Source organism: Capra hircus, chromosome 12, assembly GCF_001704415.2.
Source record: "Capra hircus breed San Clemente chromosome 12, ASM170441v1, whole genome shotgun sequence".
Classification (NCBI taxonomy): Eukaryota; Metazoa; Chordata; class Mammalia; order Artiodactyla; family Bovidae; genus Capra; species Capra hircus.
Genome location: NC_030819.1, coordinates 71,059,753 through 71,086,278, shown reverse-complemented (window position 1 = coordinate 71,086,278; position 26,526 = coordinate 71,059,753). Strand labels below are relative to the sequence as shown.

Sequence of the window (26,526 nt, the reverse complement as noted above, 5' to 3'; positions counted from 1 at the left end):
CCACGCCTGTCACCTTCATAGCACTGAGCCCTGCCTGAAAATTCTCCCGCTAGTACATTTCAGAGGCAAGTGGCCTCCTAGATCACTGGCATGTTGTCTACAGTTTACAATAGAATGCTTAAAGTTGCCCTCGGCATGCCTGCACTTTCCAATCATTTGGCTTGTCACCAGGGGGCACTACCAACCTGAGGCTCTGCACCGTACCATGGACTCTTGGTGTCACCTGGTTGTAGGGTTCCAAGTTTTGCCCTGTGTTCCCCCATTCAATCTGGGCTGCCACAATCAGACAGGCAGAAAGCGCGAGGATGTTTTTCTTGCATCTGTAGTGGAAACCTTAGCAGACAGTAAACTGCTTCAGGTCTGTCAAATAGATGCATTTTCATGTTCTGACACCCACATCTTTTTACAGATAAAACAAGAGCATTTGCTTTTCTCTCTGCCCACCAACTACTCCACAGTCCATTTATCATTTCATCTTTTACAACAATGGCCTGTCAATCTTTCCTATCAAGGGCCATGTGGGTACCTCAGGGCTTGCAGGAGGCCCTTAGACCTGTCACTCATCTGTTCTAGCCATGTCAGAACCAGCCAATACCACCCAATACAGGGCGTGGTAGTGCCCTAGTAAAACTGGACACAAACTTTATTTTTTTCATGTCCCATAAGCTACCATGAACCACTTTAAAAATGTAAGCACCACCTTAGCCACAAAACAGGTGGTAGGCGAGCCAGTCTGTCAACCCTATTCCAAGGAGTTTGACAAAAGTATTCCAGATGTCTAGATTTCTCTAGAACTCAGCTCTAAAATAAGCTCAGACAGTACTTTGCTTCCAACTGTGTTAGTCTCTCTTTTATTCTTTTGTAAACGCCTCCATTTGTAGGTGATGAAACGTGTAAGCAATCCACTTCAAATGCTGGTTGGCACTGCCATGAGCATGGTCTCTCCCTTTACTCCACACTCAGTTACTTCTGATTCTTGTATATTCCAAGTCCCGGAAGTGGTTTCACTGTAGACGTTATCTGAAGGTGCTTTCTAGTGGTAGGCTACAACCAGACTCTAGCTGCTCCAGGAAGGCTACAAGGATGGATTTAGATATGACATATTAAACTAAGAGGCATTCTTTCCAATGAGTTTAAATGTGTTTTATTTTTAGACAACCTACATGACACGTTTTCTCAAAAACAATGCCTCCGCTCCAAATAAATCAACGTTCAAAACAAATGAAGAGCTCGAGATGACATCAGTCCCATCTGTCTAAGTCCTGGTGTTGTGTGGATGAAAAGCAGTGGCCAGCCAGTTTTGACGACAGGTGATTGATCCAAAGTAACTGCCAACTTTGTTACTGGGAAAACAAGGAAGAGCCCATTAACACACCTTTCTGGCACGAAAGCATCTCACGTTTCTAAGCTTCAGATGTACTCCCCTATTCAATCCGAGCTGCCACACAGAGACAGACAGAAAGCGCGGGGATGTTGCTGTTGCATCCTAGTGCAAACCATAGGAACAACTGCAGACTGTTCAAGGTCTATCAGTGGATGCAGAACCATCCTTACCAAATCAGAGAAGTCATTCTGAGAAGGCCCACCCACCCTATTCCAACAAAAACCTCACACATTCTTTGACTAATCCCTTTGGCAAGACATCTGCACTGTCCTTTGACAGTCCTGGTCACTGCTGCCCCTGATCCTGTTTAGGGTAGCTTGTTTTTGCACCAAGCAGTTTGTGGGATTTTAGCTTCCCAACCCGGGACTAAACCCCAGCCCTTGGCAGTGGCAGCCCAGAGTCCTAACCACTGGACCAACAGGGAATTCCCTGGTGTAGCCTTAAATTTATCTTACTCCCAATTTACATGGAAGCCGCTGAAAGCCAAGATAAATGAGTGGCTTCATTTCTCCTTTAGCAATTCCTTGCGCAGCAGACATTCATTTAATTTTACTAAAGCAACTGGCGATCGGGTCAGCAGCCTGCTCTAAATTCTATTTACTAAAAGCTAGTAACATCATGGCCTTTCCAACCAGCCCCCAATTATCACTAAGTGGTTTATTTGCTAAAAGGTTGTTAGTACCTCCATTTTTACATGACTGGTTTCAACACACTTCTTTATACTTACACATTTTTCCATCTCTAAACCATCCTTAAAGAAAATCATATATGGGGTTACACCATCCTCACGGTAGTCCAGCAGAGCAACCATGCCATCTGGATTCATGTTTTCACCAATAAAGAACTTAGGAAGCAAACAAATACCCAGAATTAGATTATACAAGAATGCATTGGATCAAAACACACAATAAATCAAAGGATTCAGAACACCAATATCTAATTAAGGCACTAATTTAGTCAGCAACTAATGAGTTCTGATGAGGAGGAAAATGCTCACTAATCAAACTTCGGTTCATGCAAAGTACTAATAACCAAATGTTAAAGAGTTCAGAGCAATCCAGGGACACTGAGCTCCCTGGAAACCTAACCCCACACATCTCAGTCTAAACCCTACAAACAAGGCTGTTTACATAGTCAAGCACAGAGAGCACAGGGCCACCGATGAGTAGAGCACATCACGTGAGAAGTCATCGTATGGCCAGAGGATGTGTGACAACTGGAACATCGAAACAGCCAGGCTGTGTCAGTAAAAGAAAAGTCACCAGAGCTTCTCAACAGGACAAGCTCAGATCAGAAAGAGCTGCAGTGGCAACAAGACACACTGGTATTGTAAAAAGAAAACCAGAAGACTACTTCAGAGTACACAATTCCAAAGAACTGGGAAATGTTGAGTCGAGAATAAGATTTTGGAAGCAGAAGACAAGATCTGGAAACATGCTTGCTTAGGAGCAGAGAAGGCAACTCCCTACAGCCCAGACTGCTGAAATAAAATCTGTTAAGTATTTAAACTGCTCAAAACACAGAAAAATAACTCCAACTTAATTACATCAGAAGCTCATCAAGTAACTCATGTTTTGCTCAGGTAAAATTATACAATCCTTTGATCCAAATATTTTAAAGTTATTTACCTGATAGTTTTTGAAATTAGCAAGGATGTGCTTGATTTGTTCTGCAGCCCCTGTCATAAAAGGTTTTACTCTTTCTGGTCTCTGTTCTTCAAGTTTCCCTTTGATTCTAAAACACATCGACACATGAATCAGTTCTGAGCAAAGTTTCCATTCAGTAAAAATTCCAAACTGAAACCAGCAAAATATCAGAGATTACTAACTCATAGGAGGGATGTTTTAAGACTGTTCCTAACTTTGAATTTCACCTCAGCTTATTCTGTACCAAAGGACTATTCTAAAAAAAAGTAAAACCACACTGCACCCTCCAGTATTCTCATATTTACAGAAAAGCAGCCCCCCTTCTGAGCTCTTCAATAGAAAAAAGCCTTTGACAAGCACGCCTGCTGTTAAAAATCTCAAACGAAACCAACCCCTAAATCCTACACGATTTTCAGACATCAATTGGGTGTGTCAGTATCACTTACGACTTCATGTAATCTTTGATGTACTTCTTGTAGGCTTCTTTTGTGAAGCTGGTTTCCTGCAAGTGATGGTTCATGACAATATCGACACCAGTGATTACTGTGCTTTCGGTACCTTCGCCCTCGGGGCCTTCAGCGGAGGCATTTCCACCAATGAGCGAGTCATCGATGTTACCCTCTGTCCTACTGACCATCTGCATTAAGAAAAAGTTTAGTCGCTAACACATCCTCGACCTTACCATAAACGCATCCAAGAATCTATGCTGGCAGCTCTTTCATCCGTCATCCCTCAACACTTAATTCTCGTTGAAAACCACGAACACTACGGGGGGAGGGGGGGAGGAATCTATGCCCTTCGTTCTCCTGAAACATCTCAGTTCAACAACTCTTCGTTGGCCCAAACGACAAAGAGGTCATTTACAACACAGTGCAAGTTTTTCATGGGCTGTCGGGTTGCTGAGCAAAGAAAAACCGGGCAGACGCTAAAATGCTTGGGTCGCCCAAACAGGAGATAACCTGTCTGTCCCGGACCGCCTGGGAGGGAGGATGGGCGTCGAAGCGGCGGACCTATTTCCAGGCACAGCTCCGCCTCCAGTTTTCTAGAAAAACCCGAGCCCGGAAAGAGAGTCTCCTCCGCCAGGAGGCAACGGGGAGGATTGCACAACCTCGGGCGGGGGAGCGGCGGAAACCCGAGCCCGCCCGGCCTGGCCTCGCCTACCCCCTGCGCCACGGCCCCGGCCCCGGCCCGGCCGACTCACCTTCCCCTCCACCTCCAGACACAGCCCGTCCGCGACCTCCCGGATCTTGTAGATGTCGGAGAACATCTCGTCATCTGCTCGGGGACACAGACCCGCCCGTCACGAGGCGCCCGCGGCCGGAGCAGGCGCCATTTCCCGCGCCGCGCCGCCCCTCCCCGGGCGCCCCGGGCCCCGGCGCGCGCCCCCAAGCAGCGCCCCTCCTCAGACCCACGACAGCGGCGGGGGCAGCGGCCGGCCCCCCGCCTCCACCCATATGCCGCCGCGCGCCCTGCGCGCCGTGTGAGGGGCAGTGCAGTCCCGACTCACGGCTGATGAGGTCCCGGTAGATGATCATGATGGCGACTGGAGGGAGGCGACTGCGGCGCTGGCTTAGCAGGAGCCCGGAGCTCAGAGCGAGCGCAGTGCGGCCAGAGCGGCGCTCGGGGGGAGGGGGGAGCGGGCGGAAAAGGCCGACTCTGCCGCTCCCCGACCTCATATAGAGGGCACGTCCCCCTACGTCATCGCGCGCAGCGCCTCCGGAAGCGCCGCGAGCGGTGACGCATCACGCAGGCTGCGCGAGGGGCGGGGCCGCAGCGCGGGCCGTGGGGGAGGGGAGGGGCGCATCCGGGGACTTGGCCCCGGGGTGCAGGACCGCGCGTTCCCCACGGGCTCGCCGGGCGACCCTAGGAAAGGGGAAGGCGGAGGAGGGGGGTGGTGCGGCGGGAAAATGCCTGACGGCGCGAGGGAGAGGAATGGTAGGTGAGGAGCGCGCGGGAGAAGGGAGGAGGAAGGCGCTGCCCGGCTCTGAGTGGTGGAGGCGGCGCCTCAGGGTCGGCCCTGGTAGGTGCCAGGCCCGGGTGGGGCTTAGATGAAATCTCAAGTTTCCGCCCCAGGCCTGGTGCCGCGCAAGCTCCCGCTGTTTCTGGGAACTGAAAGCGTCAGCTGCTGTGAAGGACCTTGCGTTTACGGAGGGTTCCCTTGACGATGAGGGCAGAGGACTTGGCTTGTGACCAGCCCCTGTGATCTCCGAGGACCTTAGAGAACTTTTCAGCGCTTGTCCCAGGGCTGCCCCACTTCGAGTTCCTGGCTTCTTTTGTGGGGCGGAGCCAAGTCCGGTCTGTGGGACCCACCTCGGCCTGCCAGCCCCCTGGGAATGATCGTGGGGGGCGTAGAGTCTGGAAGGGGGCTTGAGAAGGAAGGAAGCTGTCAAGGAAGTTTGCACAGCTTTCCTGTTTCTCAGTTTGGTCGCATATGTGAAAGCTTGTTCCTAAGGCAGGTAAAGAATATCCCTGTTTCTGTTTTGCTCTTGGTCTAGAGTTAAGTCCTTTGTTTGAAAAAAGGATGTATTGTCACTCTAAAGTGTAGTTGAAATACATTAATTTTAAAAATATGAATAAAGTGTAGTACAGATAATAACCCAGGAGCTAGAAGGTTAAACATACAGAGAAGGAGCTTTACACCTGCCCAAATTTTATTTGGACTTTAGACTCAGTTACTCGGTACTAAAAAAAAAAAAAACCGGTTTAGTGACATCTTTGGTTTAAAGGCAAATGGGTATGAAACCGGAGAGATTCTTCCATTCCACAAATATATTTGTGCTCAGCTGTGTCCCTAGCACAGAGGTCCCAATTTTGAACAAGTTAAATCCAGTTCAACCCTCACAGAAAACTTCATTCTGGTAAATAAAAAAATCAGGCAGTTATAACAAACTTCCCCATATGCAACAATAAAGTATTCCCACAGAATAAGGGAGGGCAACTGTTGTGAAAGAGTAGGGCACGAGTCAGTGATGGAGGAGTCAAAATGAAAAGGAGCCGGGAAAAGGGATCCTCCCTGGAAGAAGGGGTCTGGGGCTACTGGACACCCCCAGGAGACCCTGTGGATACCTGAAAAAAGGCTAAAACTGGAATGAAGGGGATTTGAAAACACACTGACGTCTTCTGATAAGTGGTCCACTAAGGATCGCGGAAACCCTGATTATTTCTGAGATGTGTGAATGGAACGTTGTTATCCCAGGCATATCACAAGTTAATTATTTTCCTCAACTTTAACTTTTCAAATTATTCAGAACCATTCCCATCACTCATACAGTACCGTCAAACATTTTTCCCTCTACTCCTTTTCTGGTTTTATGTTCAATTAAAAACTGCCCCCCCCCCCAAGTTTTGTAAGACAGCCACAGAGAAAAAGAAAACTGAAGAGATTAGAATCAAAGCAGCCTAGCCTGAAATCTTGGGTTTATCTAGTGCTTGTCCTGTGGCTTTGGGAAAGTCAGACTCCCTAAGTCTGAGCATAGAATGCAATTTTTGTGAGTTAAAGAGTTTGGGGAAGTTAAATAAGATAATGAAAAATGACTAGCATCCTCAATAGGTTATCAGTAAATATTGGTTGACCTTGGGTGCATAATTCTTTCCAATTTTATTACTTTTCAAAATACTCCTGAAACTATTCCATTCAGTTCAGTTCAGTTCAGTCGCTCAGTTGTGTCAGACTCTGCAACCCCATGAATTGCAGCACGCCAGGCCTCCCTGTCCATCACCAACTCCCAGAGTTCACTCAGACTCACATCCATCGAGTCTGTGATGCCATCCAGCCATCTCATCCTCTGTCGTCCCCTTCTCCTGCCCCCAATCACTCCCAGCATCAGAGTCTTTTCCAAGGAGTCAGCTCTTCACATGAGGTGGCCAAACTACTGGAGCTTCAGCTTCAGCATCATTCCTTCCAAAGAAATCCCAGGGTTGATCTCCTTCAGAATGGACTGGTTGGATCTCCTTGCAGTCCAAGGGACTCTCAAGAGTCTTCTCCAACACCACAGTTCAAAAGCATCAATTCTTCGGCGCTCAGCCTTCTTTACAGTCCAACTCTCACATCCATACATGACCACAGGAAAAACCATAGCCTTAACAAGACGGACCTTAATCGGCAAAGTAATGTCTCTGCTTTTGAATATGCTATCTAGGTTGGTCATAACTTTTCTTCCAAGGAGTAAGCTCTTTTAATTTCGTGGCTGCAGTCACCATCTGTAGTGATTTTGGAGCCCAAAAAGTAAAGTCTGACACTGTTTCCACTGTTTCCCCATCTATTTCCCAAAAAGTGATGGGACTGGATGCCATGATCTTCGTTTTCTGCATGTTGAGCTTTAAGCCAACTTTTTTGCTCTCCTCTTTCACTTTGATCAAGAGGCTTTTTAGTTCCTCTTCACTTTCTGCCATAAGGGTGGTGTCATCTGCATATCTGAGGTTATTGAGATTTCTCCTGGCAATCTTTGATTCCAGCTTCTGTTTCTTCCAGCCCAGCATTTCTCATGATGTACTCTGCACAGAAGTTAAATAAGCAGGGTGACTATATACAGACTTGACGTACTTCTTTTCCTATTTGGAACCAGTCTGTTGTGCCATGTCCAGTTCTAACTGTTGCTTCCTGACCTGCATACAGATTTCTCAAGAGGCAGATCAGGTGGTCTGGTATTCCCATCTCTTTCAGAATTTTCTGCAGTTTATTGTGATCCACACAGTCAAAGGCTTTGGCATAGTCAATAAAGCAGAAATAGATGTTTTTCTGGAACTCTCTTTTTTCCATGATCCAGCGGATGTTGGCAATTTGATCTCTGGTTCCTCTGCCTTTTCTAAAACCAGCTTGAACATCAGGGAGTTCACGGTTCACGTATTGCTGAAGCCTGGCTTGGAGAATTTTGAGCATTGCTTTACTAGCATGTGAGATGAGTGCAATTGTGCAGTAGTTTGAGCATTCTTTTGTGTTGCCTTTCTTTGGAATTGGAATGAAAACTGGCCTTTTCCAGTCCTGTGGCCACTGCTGAGTTTTCCAAATTTGCTGGCATATTGAGTGCAGCACTTTCACAGCATCATCTTTCAGGGTTTGAAACAGCTCAACTGGAATTCCATCACCTCCACTAGCTTTGTTCATAGTGATGCTTTCTAAGGCCCACTTGACTTCCCATTCCAAGATGTCTGGCTCTAAATTAGTGATCACATCATCATGATTATCTGGGTTGTGAAGATCTTTTTTGTACAGTTCTTCTGTGTATTCTTGCCACCTCTTCTTAATATCTTCTGCTTCTGTTAGGTCCATACCATTTCTGTCCTTTATTGACCCCATCTTTGCATGAAATGATCCCTTGGTATCTCTAATTTTCTTGAAGAGATCTCTAGTCTTTCCCATTCTGTTGTTTTCCTCTATTTCTTTGCATTGATCGCTGAGGAAGGCTTTCTTATCTCTTCTTGCTATTCTTTGGAACTCTGCATTCAGATGCTTATATCTTTCCTTTTCTCCTTTGCTTTTCGCCTCTCTTCTTTTCACAGCTATTTGTAAGGCCTCCCCAGATAGTCATTTTGCTTTTTCACATTTCTTTTCAATGGGGATGGTCTTGATCCCTGTCTCCTGTACAGTGTCACGAACCTCATTCCATAGTTCATCAGGCACTCTATCTATCAGATCTAGGCCCTTAAATCTATTTCTCACTTCCACAGTATAATCATAAGGGATTTGATATAAGTCACACCTGAATGGTCTAGCGATTTTCCCTACTTTCTTCAATTTCAGTCTGAATTTGGTAATAAGGAGTTCATGATCTGAGCCACAGTCAGCTCCTGGTCTTGTTTTTGTTGACTGTATAGAGCTTCTCCATCTTTGGCTGCAAAGAATATAATCAATCTGATTTCGGTGTTGACCATCTGGTGATGTCCATGTGTAGAGTCTTCTCTTGTGTTGTTGGATTAACCCTATTTTATTTGGAAATAATTGGAGGATTTAGACATTGTATATTGTACTAAAAGGATTTCTAGGTGACTCTGGTCGATAATCTGCCTGCCAATGCAGGAGACACAGATTAGATTCCTGAGTTGGGAAGATTCCCTGGAGCAAGAAATGGCAACCCACTCCAGTATTTTTGCTGGAAAAATCCTAGGGATAGCAAAATCCCTGGCAGTCCTCAGGGTTGCAAAGAGTCTGACACTGCTAAGCGACTTAGCACACATACTGAGACTGTGCTAAAGACAGTCTTCTATTAACTCACAACAGTCATAGTGGATTCCTGAAAGAATTCAACTTGGGTCCATAAAAGATTTCAATCTCAGGGTCATATTTGGTAGGTAATGATAATTCTGTGACTAGATAATTCTAAAAAATAAAATCTTTTGAAAATCCGATTTAAATTTCAGAATATTTTTTAAACTCCATCTTATGGTCTACAAAAATCTATGTTTGTACCTTGAAAATACCTGCTTAGAACACCAATGATACCAATAGTTTCGAGAAGATTAGGCACCACTTACAAGCCACTGACAAAACTGTGAGGATTTGACTTTTATTCCAGCTAATTGGCTTTTACTTAGGCATCATTTGAATGTTTTTATTACATTTTATTCCTTAAAGCAGTGATTTCTAACAAATCTAAGATTGTCCCAAATTTTATAGTTTGGCATCTCTTGCAATTAAAGAGGTTTCAAAGACAATGTCTTTTGATCTCTTTACACAAGTACTCACATGAAAAAAGCAGCTCATGGGGTCCTCATTTTTTAGCTAGGGATTGACTACATGGCTTAAGCACATAAGAGTTTATTCTTTCTTATTAAAAAAAAAAACACGGTATTGACAAAAAAAAAAAAAAAGGCAGAACCTGAAAGCTAAGAATTAGGTTTTACTTGGCTAACTAAACTGAGAACTTAAGCCTGGGACACAACCTCTCATATAGCTCTGACAGTCTGCTCCAAAGAAGTAAGGGAGGAGGCAGGATCAGTTCAGTTCAGTCACTCAGTTGTGTCCGATTCTTTGCAACCCCATGGCCTGCAGGCTTCCCTGTCCATCACCAACTCCTGGAGGTTGCTCAAACTCATGTCCATCGAGTTGGTAATGCCATTGAACCATCTCATCCTCCCAGCATTTCATGTGATGTATTCTGCATATAAGTTAAATAAGCAGGAGCCAGGCAATGGCAGCAGCAGCCCACTCCAGTACTCTTGCCTGGAGAATCCCATGGATGGAGGAGCCTGGTGGGCTGCAGTCCATGGGGTCGCTAAGAGTCGGACATGACTGAGCTACTTCACCTTGACTTTTCACTGTCATGCATTGGAGAAGGAAATGGCAACCGACTCCAGTATTCTTGCCTGGAGAATCCCAGGGACAGGGAGCCTGGTGGGCTGCCGTCTATGGGGTCGCACAGAGTCAGACACGACTGAAGTGACTTAGCGGCAGGATAGGTAGGAGTTCTTACAACAAAGACCAGGTAGTGGGAATATCAAAAGATTAGTGTTAGCTAAAGATAACCAAGTATCTCAAGGAAAGTGGAGCTTTTCTTTTTATGGGAAAGCTCACATTCCCCTTCTCCTGCCTTCAATCTTTCCCAGCATCAGGATCTTTTCCAATGAGTCAGTTCTTCCCATCAGGTGGCCAAAGTATTGGAGCTTCTGCTTCAGCATCAGACCTTCCAATGAATATTCAGGACTGATTTCCTTTAGGATTGACTGATTTGGTCTTCTTAAAGTCCAAGGGACTCTCAAGAGTCTTCTCCAACACCACAATTCAAAAGCATTATTCTTTGGCACTCATCCTTCTTTAGAGTCCAACTCTCACATTTGTACATGACGACTGGAAAAACCATAACTTGGAGTAGATGAACCTTTGTCAGCAAAGTAATGTCTCTGCTTTTAAATATGTGGTCTAGGTTGGTCGTAGCTTTTCTTCCAAGGAGCCAACGTCTTTTAATTTCATGACTGCAGTCACCATCTGCAATGATTTTGGAGCCCAAGAAAATAAAGTCTGACATTGTTTCCACTGTTTCCCCATCTATTTGCCATGAGGTGATGGGACCAGATGCCATGATCTTAGTTTAATGAATGTTGAGCTTTAAGCCAACTTTTTCACTCTCCACTTTTACTTTCATCAAGAGGCTTTTTAGTTCCTCTTCACTTTCTGCCATAAGGGTGGTGTCATCTGCGTATCTGAGATTATTGATACTTCTCCCGGCAGCCTTGATTCCAGCTTGTGCTTCATCCAGCCTTGCAGTTCACGTGATGTACTCTGCATATAAGTTAAATAAGCAGGAGCCAGGGTAGACAGGAGTTCTTACAACAAAGACCAGGTAGTGGGAACATCAAAAGATTAATGTTAGCTAAAGATAACCAAGTATCTGAAGTTAAGGCAAGGAGCTTTTCTTTGTATGGGAAGATGCCAGAGTCTGGGTTCACTGAAATCATTCCTTTGATACATACCTCAGCTATCTGGGGCCGGTCTCCTGATTTCTCATCCTGAGTCTCCACGGGGTATATCATTGGTGGGGCGGTGGTGGGGAGGCGGCGTGGTGCTGCTGCTGCACTGGCTGAGGGCTTGACAGCTATTTGTCTCCATTCTGAGTTCACTCCAGGTTCACTGTGCAAGGTGGCTGTAGTGGCTTGAGGACTTCAGCATCCTTTGATTACTGATGTGGCAGGCAACATTTTTTCATTATTGAGGGGTGCAGTCAGACTGAAATTATGAAGCCGTGGTGTCTTAATAGGCATCGCAGACCCAGGCTCTTCCTTTCTTCTCCATCATCTGTATGGTCTATAATAGGTGCTGGAACTCCAGCCATCACATCCGTCTTGCAAGCAGCCGGTAGAGAGGAATGGCCACAGGAGTACATCCTAGCTTATGTTTCTTTGCTTTAGGGCGCAACTGTCCAAAAGAACTTGATGTGACAATGGAAATGTTCTGTATCTGCTGTGTTCAACACCACAGCCACCAGACCGCAAGTGCGCTTGAACTGTGGCTTGTGTGACTGTGCAACCGAATGTTTACTTCCCTTTCAGTTTAATTAATTTAAGTGTAAGTATCCATGGCTAGTAACTTTTTGGGCCACAGAGTCCTATAATGAAAGCTCTGTGAGGTGGGGGACATCATTTTGCTAACCCCAGCTCTCAGAACAGAGCCTCCCTTGATAATTCTTGATGAATGAATGGATGAGATGAAGCTTTCTTCATTTCTCTCTCTTTTTATAAATCATTTGTTTATTTTTTGCTGTGCTGGGTCTTCGTGGCTGTGCACAGGCTTTGTCTAGTTGCAGCGATCGGGGGCTACTCTCTAGTTTTGGTTCATGGGCTTCTTGTTGCGACTGCTCTCCTCGTGGGGAAGCGTCGGCCCTAGGTGTGTGGGCTTCGGTAGTTGTGGCGTGCAGGCTCAGTAGCTGTAGCTCACAGGCTCGGTTATTTGTGGTGCACGGGCTTAGTTGCTCCACAGCATGTGGCACCAGGGATGGAACCAATATCCCCTGCATTGCAGGGCGGATTCTTCACCACTGGACCACCAGGGAAACCCTTCTTCATTTCTCTTAATTAGATTACGGCTAATTCTATTTCAGTGAATTAATTGGATTTTGCACATGTCCAAAACCTGGTATCACAGTGCTCTTCAAACTGAGAATTGAGAAACAATTTAGTGAGTAGTGACCAACTTTATTAAAAATGAAATAAGATACAAAAGAAAATAGAATCACACGTAGTAAAGATGAGTATTGTTTCATGGAACTTTTGTTTTAAATTTATACGCATGTATATGTATTGGATCTCAACATAAGATGTATTTTTTCATGTGGGTCTAGGCCCAAGAGGTTTGAAATCCTTTGATTTAGGCAAATTTTCTCTTCAGATATATTTCTTGGCAGCATCAACTGTGCAGTTTTAGTGGTACGTGTCCCAAGATTTGGTGAACACTTATTTTTGACTCTGGCACCCTTTTGGACAGGGATCTTATCGCCTTCTGTTTTGTGAGACTCCTTATGCTTAACAGGAGAATATCAGCGCTAGCTCCTAGCAACATCTAGGCCTAGCTGAGAGTACAGATTCCTGTCCTCTTAAGTGAAAGCAAGTGACATAACTAGTGTAACTTCTATTGTTTTGGTTTTTTTTTTTTTAACTTTTTATTTTGTGTTGGAGTACAGTCGATTAACAATGTTGTGATAGTTTCAGGTGAACAGCAAAGGGACTCAGCCATAATCCATTGGTGTTTTTGATGAATGTAAAATGATCACTAAAATTTAAGATTTAGGCATTTGGATATTTGTTTTTGCTTTGAAAAATAGAACTTTGTTCTGATTATAAAAATAATAATACACATTATAGAGTATTTATAAACCACAGAAGAAGCCACCTGTAGCTATTAGTGACATGTTAATATTCTCAATTTGTAGATTTATAAAAAGGGAGGGTGAGTGGGTGGGATCCTACTGATGTTAAAGCAACTTTTCTATCAGACTTAGGGCATAAGTCTCTTTTGTTTTAGGCTTGCCCTAAGAGAAGAGATCTATTAAGCCAATTCAAAGATCTCCTGGTTGAAACTACTTTTAATTATATTTAGGCTGGATTTTTGAAAATATCTAGTAAAACATTATTGGGCTAATCAGTGAGCTAAATGAGTAACTCCAACTTTCCCGTTCTTAATTTCTCAGGTCTATCAGAAAATTGTTCAAGTATTTTTTATTTATTATGAATATTTCCTCATATCAGTAGCTATTTATCTAAAATGTCATCTAAAATTATTATAAATAGTCCAACTGATGAATGTACTATAATTTATTTTAAAATTATACATCTACAAATTGGAAAACATGGAGATGCACAAAGAATTTTTAAAAATATATATTCAGGTACCCGCACAACCACAAGCGGCTAACAGTTTTCATATTTACTTAAAGTTTTTAAAAAAAAATATTACAGGTAAACTGAAGTTTTCTTTATCCACCTTTATCTCATTCCAGAGGTTTATCCACCCTCCTCACTGATACCCATTCAGGTAAAAACATCATCCATATCCACATTTCTGTAAGAAAGGGATTAAACAGAAATTGGAGTGTCTACTCCTTCCGTCTAGGGCCTGACTCAGTAGTTGCACAAGTCACTTCTTTTGTCTTATTTCCAGAACCTGATCACAGAACACTCAGCTCCCAGAGTGATCAGGAAATATATTCTTCACACTGGTTGGGAAATTGATAAGGAGCTGAAAGAATAAGCAGTCTCAGTCATAGCCATGTTGGCATTTCTGTGTTTGGTGGCATGAGCATGTACTCAGTCACCTCTTTGCAGCCCCATGGACTATAGCCCACCAGGCTCCTCTGTCCATGGGAATTTTTAGGCGAGAATACTGGAGTAGGTTGTCATTTCCTTCTGGGAGTGGAAGGATATAGAGCACAGAATAACGTCAGAGGAATATTTAATGGCTGTGAAACAGTGGCTGACTTTTCCCTCGGTTTCTCCATCTTGCCTCACAGATGTGTAAGCCCTTTTTCATTATGAATGAATGAACATGAACAAATCAGTAGTAGAGTTTTTTCCATACTTACTTTCGCCTCCCTTCCAGAGTACTGATTTGTTGGCCATCTTACTCCTCTTCTCTACATGATCTTTCCTTGCCTGATGCATCCGGCCTGTCTGCCCACCCCTTCCCATAATAGTCATGGAATTCAGTACTTAGTAGGAAACCCAATACAATGTTAGAAGTTCAAAGAATATTTAGGATTTTAAAATAAAGGGTCTGAATGCAGTAAAATCTCATCGTTAGGACAAATCATGTTACAAAGTAGTAGTATCACTGTCCCCTCTAGGAAATGAATATATACCTGTTTGCATAAATATAACAATTTTTCAGATGTTTCATATTAAATTACTAATAGTGATTACTATGGAGACCGTGGTTGGAATTAATGTGGAGAAGAGTTAGAGTTTTATTTTTAATTTTATACCCAGTAGTACTGTTAGAATCTTTAACACGTGTATGTTTACTTTTACAATTAAAATATTATAGTGCAGTGCTTCCCAAACTTTGGGAGTTTATATACTAAGAACATTTACAAGGGATTCCTGGTGGTCCAGTAGTTAGGACTCTTTCTCTGCTGTGGCCCAGATTCAACCCCTGGGCTGCATGGCACTGCCAAAAAAAAAAAATTTCCAAGAAATTTGAATCTCAATATAAGTTTGCCAATAAACCCATTAAAATATAACCATGACTGTGGCCTGTAATTGCCGTTTCATAAATGAAAGGGCATAATCTCTAAGTAATGGGTAATCCTCTAAACTGAATACATTTAATTCTGTGAAAAATTCATTACGTTGTCCTTATCTTTCTCATTTTTGCTTTGGATCTTTTAAAAACTTTTTACTCTGGGTTTCTTCCTGTATTTTTATACTTAGCACAGATAGGGTGAGTGACTTGCTCAAGGACACACAGCCAGTGGATAGCAGAGGGGAGGAATCCAGGTTTATGGACTTCTGACTCTCCAGGGGTTCCTTTTGGTTGAATAAGTGAATGAATACAGCCAGATACTTGGAATTCTGACATCAGAATTCAAGCTTCTTTAGAATGAATTAACCCACACTTATGTTTAGGATATGAGCAACAATGAAAAAAAAGTGAAAATCCAGGAGAGGATGTTTTGGAAGTAGTATTTAATTGATCTAAATCGTTTTTGAAGTTTTTTGCAGAGTTGAGACAAACAGGGAAGAAAACAATAGTAGACCTCTTCATTAAGCTCTTGGCATGGCAACAGTAATCTTTCAAGACTGCCTTAGATGGAGTCACTGGAATGTTAACAATGAAAAGAATTTTTTCTTTAGAGTTCTTAGAGCATACTAAGGCATAGTAATTTATGACTGCTTTTAGAGCAGTTCTATTTGAAATATCAAGATATGTAAAAATGTAGTCAGAAGCCCAAGAATTAAAATTATAGAAATATATTTAGCCCTATATATGATGTAAATAAATAAATAAATCTATAATTTAAATATGTAAACTGAAATATAAAATATGAATGTATGTAACAAAATAGAAATATTATAAAAATAAATATGTATGTTTCTATCCATATATTTCATATACAATATAAACATTTATAGAACATAAATGAACGTGAATAGATAATTTTTTATGGGCCCATTTTTGGCCTACCCTGTATTGTGGATCCTTTAGTATAGACAGAGATGTTAGAGGTATTGCTACCATTCTCAAAAACTGTCCCAAAATGACGAGAATTAGGTTTGTAACAAACAGCTTTATGGTGATGCGGAAATCATCACACATGCTAGTAAAGTCATGCTCAAAATTCTCCAAGCCAGGCTTCAACAATACGAGACTCATGAACTTCTAGATGTTCAAGCTGGTTTTAGAAAAGGTAGAGGAACCAGAGATCAAATTGCCAACATCCGCTGGGTCATTGAAAAAGCAAGAGAGTTCCAGAAAACATCTATTTCTACTTTATTGACTATGCCAAAGCCTTTGACTGTGTGGATCACAATAAACTGTGGAAGATTCTGAAAGAGATGGGAATACCAGAGCACCTGACCTGCCTCTTGAGAAATCTATATGCACGTCAAGAAGCAACAGTTGGAACTAGAAATGGAACAACAGACTGGTTCCAAATAGGAAAAGGAGTATGTCAAGGCTGTATATTGTCACCCAGCTTATTTAACTTCTATGCAGAGTACATCATGAGAAACGCTGGGCTGGAAGAAGCACAAGCTGGAATCACGATTGCCAGGAAAAATACCAATAACCTCAGATATGCAGATGACACCACCCTTATGGCAGAAAGTGAAGAAGAACTAAAGAGCCTCTTGATGAAAGTGAAAGAGGAGAGTGAAGAAGTTGGCTTAAAGCTCAACATTCAGAAAACTAAGATCATGGCATCTGGTCCCATCACTTTATGGGAAATAGATGGGGAAACAATGGAAACAGTGGGAGACTTTATTTTCTTGGGCTCCAAAATCACTGCAAAAGGTGATTGCAGCCATGATATTAAAAGACACTTACTCCTTGGAAGAAAAGCTATGACCAACCTAGGCAGCATGTTAAAAAGCAGAGACATTACTTTGCCAACAAAGGTCCATCTAGTCAAGGCTATGGTTTTTCCAGTGGTCATGTATGGATGTGAGAGTTGGACTGTGAAGAAAGCTGAGTGCCAAAGAATTGATGCTTTTGAACTGTGATGTTGGAGAAAACTCTTGAGAGTCCATTGGACTGCAAGGAGATCCAACCAGTCCATCCTAAAGGAGATCAGCCCTGGGATTTCTTGGGAAGGACTGATGTTGAAGCTGAAACTCCAATACTTTGGTGACTTGATGCAAAGAACTGACTCCTTTGAAAAGCCCCTGATGCTGGGAAAGATTGAGGGCAGGAGGAGAAGGGGATGACAGAGGATAAGATGGTTGGCTGGCATCACTGACTCAATGGGAATGAGTTTGAGTAAACTTGGGGAGTTGGTGACGGACAGGGAGGCCTGGCGTGCTGCAGTCTGTGGGGTCGCAAAGAGTCAGACATGACTGAGCTACTGAACTGAACTGAACTGATGAGGAACTGTACTTTCAAGTAGTTTTTTTAATCACCATTCTAGGAAGATGTCTCAGGAAAATAGCCTTGTGTTCCTCTTTACCCTTACACACAGTACTTCTGACACCAGCTGTGTCATTTTTTTTCCATAACCAATTCTCCGACACCAGCGGGATGTGCAGCAATTCAGTTCAGTTCTGACACTAACGACCAGAATCCCACATGTTAAGGGCTCAGGACCACAAGACTCAGATGCACACCCCCGCCTTCAGTTGCCTGTTGTAAGCAGTAGGTCTCCAGGTTACCCAAAGCTTCTGTGCAACTTGACTGCTCATCAGAACTTCCCTACAAAGGACCACAAATGATCTGCTCCTTGGATTCAATCATTTGTGAGAACAGCTCACAAAACGCAGAACAGTTTACTTAATTCTTGCTGATTTACCTACTCTCAAGAAAAGTCTGAGACCTCATTGTCATCTTTATGACTCTACACTGCAATGAAGCTCTCTAATTAGTAGTAGTAGCAACTGGTTGATATAGGATATCCCAGTCTTACTCTCTGGCTGAACTGGCCTTCAGTTGGGAACCTGTGGTCATTTGTTAAACACTAGAGCCTGTGGGCTGTAATACAGTAGTTTTCATCCCTGGCTGTACATTAGAACTGCTTGGAAAACTTTTTAAAAATCTCAGCGCCCAGGCTATTCTCCAGATCAATGAAATTCGGTTCTCTGTGAGAGGGACACAGGCTTCAGAATTCTTTTTTTTTGTTTTTGCTGTGCCTTATGGCTTGGCGGGATCTTAGTTCCCCAACCAGGGAGCGAAACCGTGCCCTCTGCAGTAGAAGCTCGGTGTCTTAACCACTGGATCGCCAGGGAATTCCCTGAAGAGATTTTAATAAGGATTTTTCAAAATAATAGTCAAGAGAAGCAATTTGATTCCTTTTAAAAGTGCGAGTGCTTGATAAAGGAAGCCAGAAAGAGAAAACAGCTAAGTGGTTTGGGGGCGTGCTGTCTGCAATGTGACCATCCTGACCCCTCAGAGGAGAATTGCTCAACAGTCAGTTTGGGAAGGCTGAGCCAACTTGGGAGGGCTGAATGATGAGAAAGACTGTGGGAAATGCCTCACTTTTCTCTGTCTCCGAAAAAGAAGCTACTAACTATTTATACAAATTAAAGGCACAGTTGGGCTCAGATGGTCACTTTCTCCCCTGGGCTTCCGCGGCCACCATGTTTAAATCTGTCATCTCTGATCTCTTGGAAACCCCCATTCTTCTGTTCTCTCTGATTTTTCTCTGTAACATTTATCAATAACCAACATACTGTTTATTTCATTTATTTTTAATTTAAATTTATTTATTTTTAATTGGAGGATAGTTGCTTTACAATATTGTATTGGTTGCTGCCATACATAGACATGAATCAGTCATAGGTATATGTATGTCCCCTCCCTCTTGAACCTCCCTCCCACCTCCCATTTTATTTATTTTTTTATCTTCTGCCTCCCTTCAAGACACCAGAGAGGTAGAGATTGCCCTTTTTGGTCATGGATATATCCCCAGTGCCTGGAACAGTGCCTTGTAGACAGCCAATGAATAATTGTTCAAAGAATGGACCTCAGATTGAGACCACTAACAGTGGGACTTCCCTGCTGGTCCAGTGGCTAAGACTCTGCACTCCCAATGCAGGAGACCCTGGTTTGATCCCTGGTCAGAGAACTAGATCTCCGTAGCAACTAAGACCCAGCACAACCAAATAAATGTTTTTTTTAAAGACGAATAAGAGTAACTAATATAGATTTAGTCTTATATTCGAGCATAGCAGCCCTATGAGATGGTCACATTCCTGTAAGCAGCTTTTCCGAATCCCTTTATGACCTGCAGTTTAGGTTTTTGGCAGTGCCACTGACAAAAGATGAAGGTGGAAGAGGAGCAGCTAGGGGCTAGAAGAGGCTGTTTGGATAAGTTAGCCTAGAAAAGAGCTCTTCCTCTGAAGCAGGAAAAATGCTCTAAGACATGCTATTCGGGAAAAAATGCAAGAGGCAGAAGAGAAGGACATGTACAGCAGAAAGCAAATTTAACACCCAGATGCACATAATACAGCCAGCAGGTTGCTATGGATACATGCGTGTATTTGCAAAAGTATAGATGACAGTCTAGAAGGATACGCCGCACACTGATAGCAGTGGCCAAGCCCGGGAGGCAGCGGAGTGGAGGAAAAGCACGGTTAAGGGGAACTTCAGTGCTCACTGTGATGCTTAGATTATAATGTATCACAAGAATATTTTCCTCTATAGTTTCACCTCTGATTTATAAAACATTCTTTGTCTCATAGATACCAAACATAAGAAAACAAGCAAAATAGGGGGGAAGTACTTATATTACTTATAGACAGTGTATTACAAAAATGCACTGCAGAAATAAGAAGCGTACACACCTAGAAGAGTTAAGGGCTTTCTATTTCGGAATCATGCAGCAGGAGGTAATGGATTTTCAGTTCACTTAATAAGCAGAGTGTGTGAGTGTGTGTATGTTTGTGCGCGTGCATGCGTAAATGCACACTAGCATGATTTTGATCCAAAACACTGCCGCATAAATTACTTTGCTAAAAACAGCAGCAAGTACTTATTAGGGAGCAGTGAAGGAGGGGTGGGTGGAGGCTTGTCAACGCACTGCAGGAGGAAGATAACTTATCTTCAGCTTTCCATTCTTTCAAGTGAAAAGCTCACTGGCTTGGGAATTAGAGATAATATAACTTGGAGAGTAGATTCATTTCTTTTCCTTACACTTTGCCCTGCTTGAGAAATTACCGGTGGCAGCTTGTAGAGCTCTGTGTAGCACCCAGCACCTTTCAAAATGAATGAGGCAATTGTTGCAAAAGGAAAATGAGAGTAAGACAAGATGAAGCCAGAGGAAAGTATGCTGTCAAACTGAGGGTCATTAAACTGCACAGGTGTCAGAGGTGACCTCCAAATTTGCCCAGGAGCTTTTAGCAACCAACAGGGTGGTGGTGGATATAATTGGTTATTAGTTATAAGATTCACTGTCATTTTGTATTAAAAGATCATTTTTTCTAGAAGAAACCTTTTTTTGGGGGGGTGGGGAAGGTGGGCTGCATCCAGTCTTAGCTGTGGCATGTGGAATCTAGTTCCTTGACCAGGGATCAAACCCAGGTCCCCTGATAGGGAGCTCAGAGTCTTAATCACTGGCCCACCGGGGAAGTCCCTAGAAGAGAACTTTTTTTTTTTAAGTGTCCAATAGGGACTTCCCCGGTGGTCCAGTGGGTAAGAACCCACCGTGCAACACAGGGGACATGAGTTCAGTCCCTAGTCGGAGAATGAAGATCCCGCCTGCCATGGGGCAACTAAGACACCTCGCTGCAAGTACTGAGCCTGCGAACCGCAACTAGGGATTCTGCGTGCCGCAGTGAAAGAGCGCTCGCGGTGCGACTGGGACCTGACACAATCAAGCAAGTGTCCAGTGATGAGACGCACAAGGCGCTTCTCCCATGAGCCCCCATCAGTAAATACCCCTGCAGCAAACCCGGAAGTGTAGTAATGGGTTACACATATGGTTATTTTTGTTTGTTTGTCTTGCCATATCACACGGCCTGTGGGATCTTAGTTCCCTGACCAAGGATTGAACCCAGTCTGGCAGTGAAAGCGCGGAGTCCTAATCACCAGACCGCCAGGGAATTCGCTGTGGCTTATTTCTTTCTGTCTCCTTCAAAGCAGCCCTAATGTTCCAGCTCAATTCCGTAGCAGTAATTCTGCTAGCAGGCCGATCAAAGGGATCCTGCCTCTCAGCTTTCTGAGGTCTGGATTGATTCAAAGATAAAATAATTTTATGATCTGGAATGGACAGAATATTCTTCAAGCAATTTACCACACGTTATTGTTTCTGTAACACATATGTCTGCTGGGGTCTCGGGTCCCCAGGAAACCCAGATACGGTTGGCGTGTACTCTCTGAGGAAATCCAAGACCCACCCGAAGATTCCTAGTAATGTGTCTATTCTCACAGTCACTGACAAAATGCAGGAAAAAGGAGAGAACATGACCTCCCAGCGCTGCAACGATGGGTGTCCTTGTGTCTACAGTATCCTCAGCCACCAGCTTCAACTTCCCTCATCCAGTAGCTCAGACCAGCTCCTGGCTGTTCCCTCTCCTCCTCCCTGCTTCCCATCTTCCCCATTAGGAGAAAAAAGAGAGAGAGGCAGCTTAGCTTTGCCGTCTCTTTTCCTTCTGTCAAGGTCTCTCACTTCTATTACAACCTGATGTGTTGAAGTCTTTTCCCAAAGGCAGTTCTTCCAAGAGGGAAAACAAAAGTTATTAGCATCCGAGCTTTGGGGGAGACAAGTAGCATTGGCTCTTTATTTGTTCATGCAGGACATGTATATGGAGTGATTCCTCTGTGCCTGGCTAGGTGTACCACACGAACACAACAGAGTCTTTGCCCTGAAGGGAAAGGGGAGCAGAAAGGAGATTAAACACGCAAATTACAATAGTGTCCCAGCCCTCTCTGTAGGGGAGGTCAGAATACCACTGACAGCATTTAACTCAAATAAAAGTCAATCAAAATCAATTCATGGGCATTCCCTGGCAGTCCTGCCAAGGGCATGGGTTCAGTCCCTGGTCACGACCCCCAAGCTGTGAGGCATGGCAAAAAAAAAAAAAAAAAAAAATCATTTCTTTACAGAATACCAAAAGTGTCTGAAGATAACACTCAAAGCAAAGTTTATAACTTCTAGACTACCTTGAATTTAATAAGTGTCTTTTATTTATTTACTTTTGGCTGCACTGGGTCTTCGTTGCAGTGTGCGGGCTTTCTCTAGCTGCAGCAAGCGGGCGCCTCTCTGTAGTTGTGGTGCGCGGGCTTCTCATCGCGGTGGCTTCTCTTGTTGCCGTTCACCGGCACTAGAGCACAGGCGCAGCCGCACCGTAGTGTGGCTCATTCCTGGACCGGGGATTGAACCCATGTCCCCCCCAGTGCAAGGGAATTCTTAACCACTGGACCATGAGGGAAACCCTATCATTGTTTTTCAGCAGGGATCTAGAATTGCTAATACATATTTGATCATGTTGGGTGTTTGAAGGGGCACAAGTAATGGTACCCTTCTCCCTCATTGGGGTTCAGCATCAGTTAAGACATAAAATCAAGGAGTTAGGGAGCCGGGACCAAAATTTTTTTGCTGACAAAGGCCCAGTTGGAGGTCAGAGATTCTATCAGTGCAAGACTTCGGAATACTTAACCCCCAAATGAGGCCTGTAAACCACACTGCCTAGAGGAGCGAGGTCAGTCATGTCCAACTGACAGGTCCCTGGAGGTGGGGAGGGTGCAGGGAGTGGGGGAAGAAGGCATGAGACCACCTATGTCCAATGGGTTCTTCCAGACTCACCAAGTGAGAGGGAGAGGCTGGGGCTAGCGGATTTCCTTGCCTTTTGGTCCCTTATAGGATGTTGGAGAAGGCGATGGCACCCCCCTCCAGTACCTTCGCCTGAAAATCCCATGGATGGAGCAGCCTGGAAGGCTGCAGTCCATGGGGTTTCTAAGAGTCGGGCACAACCAAGCGACTTCACTTTCACTTTTCAGTTTCATGCATTGGAGAAGGAAATGGCAACCCACTCCAGTGTTCCTGCCTGGAAAATCCCAGGGACGGAGGACCCTGGTGGGCTGCCGTCTATGCGGTCGCACAGAGTCGGACACGACTGAAGCGACTTAGCAGCAGCAGCAGCAGCAGCAGTCTTTTGTGTATGGACATGGTCTCACAACTCTTCATGTTTCCCTTTTCACTTTGACTTCTAGGAAGCTCAGAGCCAAATGCGGGCTCATTTCCAGCAACAGGATCTTTTGGAATGCTTTACGTTCTCATTTGTTCCTGCTTACACTCAGTTTCCCTACTTTCATTTTCACTTTGTCCTGACTCCCTCACTTTGTATTTTGAGGATTTTTCTCGTGTGCAGTTTAGTTGCTGTGCTACCGTACACCCCTCTGTAAGCCACATGAAACCTCTTTGGAAACAAGGCAGGACACTAACAATACACACTTAGGGTTAGAGTTCTTGGCATTTTAAATCTCCTAAAAATGTATTTTAAAATCTTGAGAATGTGTTAGAAACCATCCCCATCTTTGATGAGATGACAACCTATTGCCGTATTTGCAAACAGCTACTAGAACCAACAGAATTTAGTAGGTTACAAAGGTGGTACAAAGTAAAGTAGGAATTCAGGAGCAGAGAGGCCCATGTGTGTCTTTATGGGAAAGGTGCAACCCCACTAGTCCTTGAAGTATGGCTAGTCTATCATTGAAAAGGCAGGAAGGGGGCCTCTCCTGGAGCTCCACTGGTTAAGACTTCACCTTCCGATTCAGGGGTTGAGGGTTCAATCCCTGGTCTGGGAGCTAAGAACCCACATGCCTGGTGGCCAAAAAACCAAAACATAAAACAGAGGCAATATTGTGACAAACTCAATACAGACTTCAAAAATAATCCATATTGAAAAAATAGAAAAGGTAGGAATGGTGGGCTTGTTTAGATGTATACGTGCAGTGTTTATACATATATGAAATTTGAATACTCAAACATATACATATGCATGTGGCAGAAAAACCATGGCCGGTATATAGTTTACTAGCCTTTATGGCATTCTCGTTCACTTTAAAACCAGTTGAGCTGTGATTACGTCATTTTGTTCTTTCAGCTGCTGCTATATCTGGATTTTATCTCCCTTTGTAAAGTATTCCAGATTTACCCTGGTTATCCAGTAACCAGTAGAAATGTTAAATGGGCACCTAAATGAATTCTAACTTCCTCTTAGAGGAAAAAGTGTCTCTAATTCTAATTTTATGGCAAACTTAAGTAGAAAACACTGATTGGCAAATGGCTTGAAGACAAATTGAAAACTTCATATTATCAATTCTAGAGCGAAAGAAAGTGAAAGTCGCTCAGTTGTGTAGTTCATGGAACTTTCCAGGCAGGAATACTGAAGTGGTAGCCTTTCCCTTCTCCAGGGGATCTTCCCACCCCACGGATTGAACCCAGGTCTTCCGCATTGCAGGCAGATTCTTTACCAGCTGAGCCACGAGGAAATTATCAATTCTAAGGTGATTATTTTTGTTGTGTTTTCTCTATTTTTTTATTTTTTGTGGGTTCTTTTGGTTGGTTGGTTGGTTGGTTGGTATTGGAATGGAGATAGGTTTTTGCTTCTTTTTTCTTTTTTTTTTTAACATTTCATTTATTTTTTGTTTTATCTTTAGGGCATGCATCTTTTTTAGAAAACATTTCTGATACTGGGGTGCATTTTATGGTATGTCATGACACTTGGCAGCATTTTTTTTCTAAATGATGCATAAAATAATGATGCTTTTTATGAATGATAATGAAAACCAGTATTAATTCAAAGTAAAAAATGGACAAGGAAATGGCAACTCACTCTAATATTCTTGTCTGGAAAGTTCCATGGACAGAGGAGCCTGGTGGGCTATAGTCTATGGGGTCACAAAGAGTCGGACATGACTGTGATACTGAGCACAAAAAAGGAGATAACTGTGGATAAATTGCCCAGGGCTGGTAGGCTGAAGGAAGACCATCCCTCACTGAATGGAGAATAGAGGGGGCCAGACTTACAGAAGGAAATTAATCCCTTCAGCTTCCACTTCTGGGTTTCACACTCAGACTCCCACCACGTCAGAGACTGTGCCCAGCCCAGGAACTGGGGCCAACCTGCTGACGCTTTCTCTGCCTCTATAAACATTCTCCCCTCCCAGGCTACCTTGGCTCGGGGCTGAAGAAATCCCTTCCCTTTCCTTCAGCAAGACAAAGATGGACATTTCAAAAAGTAACATGCAGTGGTTACAACTAGCTCCCAATAGGGGTTCCATGCCTGGTTGGGGAACTAAGATCCTGCAGACGGCACAGCTCGGCCTGAAAAAAAAAAAAAAAAAAGTAACCAGAAAACAAAGGAAAAACAAACACAAAGAAAATACTGCAAGGGAGGAACATGAATTTCCAAACTGACTTTACCACTTCCTTAGCCTCAGGGACCCTAGGTAGACCTTGGTTTTGGTACAGCTAATAGAGCTTGCTGGCACCTGCCCGCTGTCAGGGAGGGAAGTGTGCAGAGCAGGCTGTGGGCTAAGGTGGATTTGGGTTGGCACCCGGACAGGCACACGGGCATTCTTGTCCCTGCCCAAACCACGTGAGGTTCCTGCAGGGCATGTTGCTGGCGTGGGTCAAGGTGCCTGTGTGTGTGCTGTCACTTCAGTGGCGTCTGACTCTGCAACCCTAAGGACTGTAACCCGCCAGGCTCCTCTGTCCGTGGGATTCTCCAGACGAGAATACCAGAGCGGGTTGCCATGCCCTCCTCCAAGGGATCTTCCCGACCCAGGGATCGAACCCATGTCTCTTACATCCCCGCTGCCTTTGTTCCTAAGGCCCTGGAGGAGTCGTCAGCTCCCCTGCTGGCCCCCTAGATACCTCCCTGGCTCCCAGCTTCCCCCCTCCGATCGCCCTCCTCCCTGCAGGATGTGCTCTTGAAAGGCCCTTTTCACCCACCACCACTCCTGTGTCTCACTGACTGGCCTGAACAAACATGCCATCGACGTGTCTCCCTGTGGGCGCAGCTATGTTTCCTCACCGGCTCTTGTCAACCAGAAGCAGGGATGACCTTACCAGTACTCACGTGGCCCGTGGTGGCTGCTCCCTCTCCTGGAACATCTTGGGGCAGGCTGGGCTCCGGAGGGGGTTAGCACATGCCTCCTGGGGCAGGAAGTGTGTTCCAGTGGAAAGAATATGGGCTTTGGAGCCAGCCACGTGTCCTTTCAGATCCTGGCTCAGCCACTTACTAGTCACCTGACCCACAAAGCCTGTCCGAACTCGAGTTTCCTCCCCTGTCATGTAGGATGTAACTTTCTGGGTGTTGTAAGGCATGAGGGGCATCAAGCAGGTGAAAGCATCTACTTAACACCCAATGGGATGGCCATGCTATTATCAAAACTGAAAATATGTCAGTGGAGATGCA

General features: G+C 44.0%; 1 protein-coding gene across 1 annotated transcript; it reads right to left on the bottom strand.

Moving 5' to 3' along the window:
- TPT1 (tumor protein, translationally-controlled 1) lies at window positions 626-4,736 on the bottom strand. The gene is made up of 6 exons (XM_018056766.1): window positions 4,538-4,736; window positions 4,232-4,305; window positions 3,477-3,667; window positions 3,013-3,118; window positions 2,112-2,228; window positions 626-1,343 (listed from the first exon to the last, which is right to left on the bottom strand). The coding sequence occupies exons 1-6, from the start codon at window positions 4,704-4,706 to the stop codon at window positions 1,341-1,343; spliced, it is 660 nt and encodes a 219-aa protein (XP_017912255.1). The 5' UTR covers window positions 4,707-4,736; the 3' UTR covers window positions 626-1,340.